The sequence below is a fragment of the Bubalus kerabau genome, chromosome X (genome assembly GCF_029407905.1).
Source record: "Bubalus kerabau isolate K-KA32 ecotype Philippines breed swamp buffalo chromosome X, PCC_UOA_SB_1v2, whole genome shotgun sequence".
Taxonomy (NCBI): Eukaryota; Metazoa; Chordata; class Mammalia; order Artiodactyla; family Bovidae; genus Bubalus; species Bubalus kerabau.
Genome location: NC_073647.1, coordinates 6,608,039 through 6,616,420, shown reverse-complemented (window position 1 = coordinate 6,616,420; position 8,382 = coordinate 6,608,039). Strand labels below are relative to the sequence as shown.

Sequence of the window (8,382 nt, the reverse complement as noted above, 5' to 3'; positions counted from 1 at the left end):
GGTTGCCTGGTGGCTCAGATGGTTAAGAATCTACCTGTAATGCAGGAGACCTGGGTTTGACTCCTGGGTTGGGAAGATCCCCTGGAGGAGGGCTTGGCAATCCACTCCAGTTTTCTTGCCTGGAGAATCGCCATGGACAGAGAAGCAGGGTGGGCTCCAGTCCATGGCATCCCAAAGAGTGGGACACAGCTGAGCGACTAAGCCCAGGACATATGGGTTGCCGACCTGTGGGTGTGAGTCTTGACTATACCCCTTCTCCACCCTTCCTGTCCATCTTACCGTGTCTCCTTCTTCATATCTGTAGTTGTGGAAGATCTTGTCTGCTCATCTTTCAGGTCATTCTCATCAATAGCTTCTCTGTATATAGTTGTAATTTTGGTGTGCCCAAGGGAGGAAGTAAGCTCAGAGTTTTCTTATGCTGTTATCTTGGCTACTCTCTGAGTAAATATCTTAGATAGTGAGACATGTACAACATTATTTCATTTCATGCATAATGTCAAATGCTGAATATTTGTAATTCTTCCCCCTCAGACAGGAGCTTGCAAGACGCATGGGAGTGACTGAAGATTGAATGCAGGTGAGTAAACTGGAAAAAAGCAGTTTGGCGTAACAGCCATTCTAAAACCCACTTCGGGAACTGGATACCTTGTCCTGGACATTCTCACATTGGTTTGTGTTTGTAGCCTTCACTATGTTTGGAAAGAAAGATTGGAACTTCTGGACTTTGGGGCCAGAATAGATACCTCTTCAGTAAAGTAAACTCTTTCTAACACTGATACCCTTCAGGGGGCAATTCTCTGTGGACTCATGTTGGGGCTGAGTCTGACTTGGGAATTATTCAAATTAATGCACCAAATAGCTGGGTTTTAAGGGGGTCCACCCCTTGAGTGGCAACTCACTCCAATATTCTTGCCTGGAGAATCCCCATGGACAGAGGGGCCTGGTGGGCTACAGTCCATGGGGTCACAAAGAGCCGGACACGACTGAGCGACTAAGCATGCAAGGGGGTCCAAGTATAGTAAATTATTTAAAATATTTAAGCCAGGCATCAGCTCTTTCTGCAAGGAGTGAATTTTCAAGTATTCAGCCATTTGGGTAAGGGAATAATTCACCTCAGGACGCAACGTATGAGCAACAAATGTACGTTTAGTTTAGCTGAGACTGATGGGGAGGGGCATCATTTAAAATTCCAAGTGCTGGATCCTCCTGCTGTTGTTTTTGTGTGTTTGGTAGAGCAACGCAGGAGACACAAGAGACGTGGGGTCCATCCCTATTTTAAGAAGACCTCCTGGAGTAGGAATTGGTAACCTGCTTCAGTATTCTTGCCTGGAAAATACCATGGACAGAGGAGCCTGGCAGGCTCTGTGGGGTTGCAAAGAGTCAGACACAACTGAGCACACACATACTCACACTCACAACAGTGTAGAGTTTCAGCTGTAAATTTTAATTTTCTGAAATTGTTTGAAGTGCAGCCTGAAAACATTGCTAACATAGTAGGTTGTGCATTATGATGGAGATGAAGGAAAGGTTTGCAACCCTTAGGAATTTGTCGATATATATTTTAAAGTTGAGTCTGAGAAAATTGGGCACTATTAATATATTTATTGGAGATACTGCATATATGCAGCATTATGAAACTACCAGATATATGAGTGAATATTATTTTTAGCAATTTCTTATGTGTAAGGATTTTTTCCTGCCCTTTTCATACTGTTTTCAGGGATTGGTTTTGAAGAAGTTCTCTCTGATTGTCCATGGTCCATGGCTCTCAGCCAGTAGCTTACTTGTGTTAATTTGAAGTACTCGCCCATTTACTTAGATGGTAATGACTACTTGGTACCTCCAGGCACAGAAAGTGAATATTTGTTCTTTGAACAGAGTAAGTTGTATCAGGGGAATATTTTTTCAAAGTAGAAAATTAAGAAAGGAAGGAAGAAAAATCAGGAAGGTTTTATTATTTGCTTTGCTGCCGAGCCCCTGTGTGAGGGCAGTGATGGATGCGGGCTGCAGACCTGGTCGGGGTGGGGGTGGGGGTGGGGGTCTGCAAAGCAAGGCTGGGAGCCTAAGGCCAGGGGCTGGGCTCACAGTCAGGTCTGGCCAGGGCTTGGGAGGCCCGGGCCTCTGCTCTCTCATGAAGGCAAAGCAAGCTCACGGGGAGAGAAAACCTGGTGACATGCTTCTCCGGGGTTCACATAGTGGTCTCTTAGTGGAGTTCTGAAGGGGAACAGGACCCACAGGAAACAAATAAGGGAAAAGAGAGAATGTTCCCATCTATTTCCAAATTCTATGGCACGAATCTCCCAAAGAAATATTTAATGGACACCTCCCCTTGTTTTCACACACAGCAAGAGTTACTCTATGAAAGCAGTACTGGGAATATGGAAGTAGTAGCCGCCAGCACTTCAGTTAGCCAGTTTTACATCTTGTTTATCTTTATGCAGATTTGATCCCTGGTACACTCTATCCCCCGCTCCACAGTGAGCTTTATTAACGTGGCTCCTTAAGACTACCTATTCATGCATCAGAAGGGCCCAGATACTAAGATGGGAGAGGAAAAATGAGGCGATAGAGAGAGGAGGCCTTTGGTTTCATGTAAAATTTGCAGAGTGAAAACATCCAAAAACATTAAATATGATGTAATTCCAACAACTGGGATGCTGAGGGAGCAGTGGCACCCACAGCACAGGTTTTTCTTTCAGTTGTTGAAAGTTGGCTCATATTTCGGAAGGAGCCATTTTGTGAATCCTGACCGACGTGTTTATCAATTCTCTTCCTATGCTCTTGCCTTAATCATGAGGGGACAATGAGGCTCTCCTGGTTGAGAGGCAGCGCCTAGAGAGCAGGGCTATGGGGCACAAGAGACTCTGGTCCAAGGTCCTGCAGCCACACCCAGAGCAGAGGGAGCTGACTGGGTCCTGAGCCTGGGCAAATTTGGAGGGTGGGGCAGGGTGGAGAGTGCAGAGTTGAGAAAGGCAACGGTGGTTGCGTCCTCCCCGCCATCTCTTGGCTGGCCGAGATTTTAAGAATGTTAGTCAATTTGGGCCGAGTTTGTTCCATGGACAGAGGAGCCTGGCAGGCTGCAGTCCATAGGGTCGCCCAGAGTCGGACAGACTGAAGTCACTAAGCAGCAGCGGTATAAACCTCTCTGATCTGCAGTCCGGTACTAAGGCTGTGTCCAGGGCTTCAACTCCACTGGTGTCAGCAGACGAGCCACAGAGTCCCTGGGCCCCCACGACCAAACCTCACTGGCAACACCAGCTCCGTCTCTAGAACCGTCACAGCAGTCCCTGGGGACAGCTTTTATTTACAAACCCAGCCCGTGCCTATTGATTATTTACTGTGCACCAGAGACGGGTCATTCAAAATGGGTCCCGTTCCTCTCAGTATGATTTTAAAAGGCACCCACTTTATCATGTGCTCAACTTCCCCCATCACGAAGGTGCGCCTGCCTAGTGAGTGGGGTTAGTGCCAGGAATAGTAATAGGTGGGAGGAGAGACAAGGTGAGAAGCCAGTCCAGAGCCAGGCACATCATCAGTGCCCACTTGCTGGGGGTGGGGGGTGGGGGAGCTGATGGGAGGGCCTTTAAGTAAATGTCCTAAAAAATTTTAACCAGAAGGAAATAGCTTCTTCTCCTGGTGTAGTTTCCCATCTTCAAGTCACCAAGATTTCCCTGCTCCGTTTTTTCCTGTCTGATATTAACTGGTCCATGTACTAACCCAGCCCCCTTTTTCTCTCTGACTGGAGGTGTGGTTTAATCATAGAAGGGCCAAGTGGAGGAAATATCAGAGAGCACTGAGGTTCAGAGATGCGCCGCCCCTGCTCCCGGCCCACCGTGTGGTCAGCAACAGGGGTGGACCCTGCAACACCGTCCTCATTCAGGAGCTGAATTGTGTCTGGGTCCTTCTGGAGCCGATAACCCTGGAGCTGATGCCCTTGCCGCCCGTGCCCCCCGTGCCCCCCTTGATGCTGCCCGTGCCGCCCTTGATGCCCATGCTGCCCTTACCCCCTCTGTTTCTGCCTCCTCTGCCCTGGATTCTACCACCCTCCATTCACTCCAGCTGCCCTCACGGCCTTGCCTGGTCCCCTACCACCAGTGGCCTTTCTGTAGCCCCGTTTCCTCTTGAATGGTCTCCATGACAGCCTTGTCGAAAGTGCCTTTGAGCCAGATTGAAGTTCTGATATCTCAGCATCAAGCACACAGGGCCTGCCAAGTGCCTGCCAAGTGTGCTACATACACGTGCCGAGTCATTGACCCACTATTTTAGGGCACGTTTTCTGTGTTTTCAATAAAGTTGTGAATTCTCTGCATATTTGTTCTGTGTGTCACATGGGGTTATTGCATCTGATGGAAACTGCTGATCCACAGTCACCATCAGTAGACCACACACATCTCTGAAGTATCCCAGGTGCCCAGGAGGGGTGTACCGAGACCCATCCATTCGCTTCCACCCTCATCTCCAACACCCATCCTTCCCCCACCCTGCAGCACTGGGACCACCTAGATGTGCAAGACGGGTCACTTGGGTCTCCAAGGGAGGAGAGTGTGTTCCAAGGCAGGCCTGAGTCACATTCATGGTGATGAGGTCAGAGGCAAGGACCCCAAGGGCCACTTCTACAGGGGCTGCTCATAGGGCTTTATGGAGGAGAGGGAGCTGGGTGTTCATCTGGTTCTCTCCCAGTTCTGTTCACCACCTTCCCTTTTGCGGAGGATATGCGGGGTGGGTGGGGGCACAGATAGAAACTACCCCAGCAGCAGGGGGAGTTCCTGGCTCTGTAGAGGAAATGCAAGAGGAAACTCTGTCTAGGCCAGTGTGCGACTTTCCCCCTCTCCCAGAGGTGGAAACTTAGCCCTCCTTCCCCAGCTCAGAGTTGATCATGTGGCCTTCAGATATATTTTGTCACCTTCAACATCCTGGGGAGAACCTGGGTTCCAGCTAATTTAATACTGCAAAGAAGGCACTTGGTTGTCTGCTGCCTCAAGCCAGGGAGAGTGGTCCCTTGAGCACTGATGCAGGATAATCACATTATTTAAAAGAAGCAGGAAGACCTTGCCTTTCTTCTTCAAATGGAATTCCCAGGTGGAAACCACCCAGGAAAGGGTATGTGAGGAGAAGGAGCAGGCTATCAGCCAAGTTGGGGGTTGGGGTTGTAGCTGGGGGTTGGGGTGGAGGAGGGGATCATTTGCTGGCAGAGGAAGAGAGTCTCCTCCAGTTGCCCATCCCAGAGGAAGGAGGGACTAAAGAATGGGGAAGGGGAGTGTCCAGGCCCAGAACCTTATGGAACTGGCTCTCTCCAGCCCTTGGCCATGCCAATTTGCCCAAAGAAAACCACATTAAACTCTGGATTTAAAAATAACAGCATTGGGACTTCTCTGGTGGTTCAGTGGCTGGGACTCTGCACTCCCAGTGCTGGGGGCCCGGGTTGGAACACTGGTCAAGGAGCTGGATGTCACACACAGCAACTAAGAGTTCACATGCTGCAACTAAAGAGCCCACACACTGCAAAGAAATGGAAGATCTCTCCTGCCACAACAAAGACCCAGCGTGGAAAAATAAGTAGAATATTTTAAACAGATTATTTCTTCTCTTAAAACAAATAAGAACATTGTGATGGTATCATGGTTTTGTACATATGTCCTGCTACTGCTACTGCTGCTAAGACTCTTCAGTCATGTCCGAAACTGTGTGACCCCATAGACGGCAGCCCACCAGGCTCCCCCGTCTCTGGGATTCTCCAGGCAAGAACGCTGGAGTGGGTTGCCATTTCCTTCTCCAATGCACGAAAATGAAAAGTGAAAGTGAAGTCACTCAGTGGTGTCCGACTCTTAGCAACCCCATGGACTGCAGCCTTCCAGGCTCCATGGGATTTTCCAGGCAAGAGTTGGAGTGGGGTGCCATTGTCTTCTCCAGTATATATGTCCAAACTTGTCCAAATATATACATTAAATATGTGCATTTTTGTATGTTATGTAGCAAGTTGAAATAAATATATAAAGCAACAATAAAGTTTTCGGTAGGTCGGTAAGTTTGGTAAGCTCTGGCACATTAGTCATGTATAATAACTTAATCCTTCAAAGAATGACACACTTATTCATTTGGTCATTGTGTCTTGACTTTTGGTAAAAGGATGGCTTTTGATGAATTGACTTGGAGCCAAATCCAAGACGTCCAAGGCCAAGCTAATGAGGCAGAGTGTTTATTTATGCAAAGGTCCTATCTAGAACCCCCTCCGTGGAGCCCCGTGCTCCAACATGAGAAGGAAAGGGCTGGGATTTTATTCTCACATATGAGTGAGAGAAATCATTCTTGATCCTCTCTCCTAAGGGCCTTTCCCAGGTGGCGCTAGGGGTAAAGAACTCTCCCAGAGACATAAGAGACTGGGGTTCCATCCCTGGCTCAGGAAGATGCCCTGAAGGAAGGCCTGGCAACCCACTCCAATATTCTTGCCTGGAGAATCCCATGGACAGAGGAACCCGCTGGGCTACAGTCCATGGCGTCACAGAGAGTTGGACACGACTGAATCGACTTAGCACAGCAGCACGCCCTGTCCTTTCCTAGTTCCTTTTCTCCCTTTACCTTCCCGATGAGAGGCTATTTGGCAGAATGGGTGTGAAAGGTCAAGAGCATGGTCAAGCTTGGGGTCTGGGTGATGAATGGGGAGAACCACTGCAGATGACTTTTGAGGAGCCCTCTCTTACTAACCCTCAATACCTTAGTGAAGGCATGATGCATACAGAGAGGAGCATGGAACCATATATTACCATATGTAAAATAGATAGCCATTGGGAATTTGCTGTGTGACTCAGGGAACTCAAACAGGGGCATTGTAACAACCTAGAGGGGTGGAATGGGGAGGGAAGTGGGAAGGAGATTCAAGAGGGAGGGGACATATGTACACCTATGGCTGATTCATGTTGATGTTGGGCAGAAACCAACAGAATCCTGTAAAGCAATTATCCTTCAGTGAAAAATGAATAAATTAATACCTGAGTGGCCATCCAACCTGCAAGCAGCTGCAGCAGAAGCCTCAGAAGGAGTTTATGACTCCCTGTTCCCTAGGGTTTTCAGATGGAAAGTTTGAGTGCTGCTCTGGCAACAGCTGAGCTATTTCAAATCCTGAAGATGATGCTGTGAAAGTGCTGCACTCAATGCACCCGCAAATTAGGAAAACTCAGCAGTGGCCACAGGCCTGGAACAGGTCAGTTTTCATTCCAATCTCAAAGAAAGGCAACCCAAAACAGTGTTCCAACTACCACTCAGTTGCACTCATCTCTCATGCTAGCAATGTATTTCTCAAAATTCCCCAAGTTAGGCTTCAACAGTATGTGAACTGAGAACCTCCAGATGTTCACGCTGGATTTAGAAAAGGCAGAGGAACTAGAGATCAAATTGCCGACATCCGTGGGATCATAGAAAGAGCAAGCGGATTCCAGACAAACATCTACTTCTGCTTTATCGGCTATGCCAAAGCCTTTGACTGTGTGGATCACATCAAACTGGGGGAAATTCTTCGAGAGATGGGAATATCAGACCACCTTACCTGCTTCCTGAGACATCTGTAGGCAGATTAAGAAGCAACAGTTAGAACCAGACATGGAACAGGGAACTGGTTCCAAATTGGGAAACGAGTAGACCGTCACCCTGTTTATTTCACTTATATGCAGAGTACATCATGCGAAATGCCAGGATGGATGAATCACAAGCTGGAATCAAGATTGCCAGGAGAAATATCAATAGCCTCAGATATGCAGATGACACCACCCCTATGGCTGAAAGTGAAGAGGAACTGAAGACCACTTGATGAAAGCGAAAGAGGAGAGTGAAAAAGCGGGCTTAAAACTCAACAATCACGAAAGGAAGAGCATGCCATCACTTCATGGCAAATAGATGGGGAAACAATGGAAACAGTAACAGACTTATCTTTTGGGGTTCCAAAATCACTGCAGATGGTGACTTCAGCCATGAAATTAAAAGACGCTTGCTCCTTGGAAGAAAAGCTATGACCAACCTAGACAGCATACTAAAAAGCAGAGACATTACTTTGCTGCCAAAGACCTATCTAGTCAAAGCTCTGGTTTTTCCAGAAGTCATATGTGGATGTGAGAGTTGGCCTGTAAAGAAAGCTGAGTACTGAAGAATTGATGCTTTTGAACTGTGGTGTTGGAGAAGACTCTTGAGAATCCCTTGGACAGCAAAGAGGTCAAACCAGTCAATCTTAAAGGAAATCAGTCCTGAATATTCATTGGAAGGACTGATGCTGAAGCTGAAGCTCCAATACTTTGGCCACCTGATGGGAAGAATTGACTCATTGGAAAGACCCTGATGCTGGGAAAGATTGAAGGCAGGAGGAGAAGGGGACATCACCGACTTGATGGACATGAA

General features: G+C 47.7%; 1 protein-coding gene across 1 annotated transcript; it reads left to right on the top strand.

The window, feature by feature from the left end:
* Positions 1-529: 529 nt before the first annotated feature.
* Positions 530-4,288, top strand: LOC129639858 (homeobox protein ESX1-like). Its single transcript, XM_055565133.1, has 2 exons — positions 530-577; positions 3,746-4,288. The coding sequence occupies exons 1-2, from the start codon at positions 572-574 to the stop codon at positions 4,136-4,138; spliced, it is 399 nt and encodes a 132-aa protein (XP_055421108.1). The 5' UTR covers positions 530-571; the 3' UTR covers positions 4,139-4,288.
* The last annotated feature ends 4,094 nt before the right edge of the window (positions 4,289-8,382 follow it).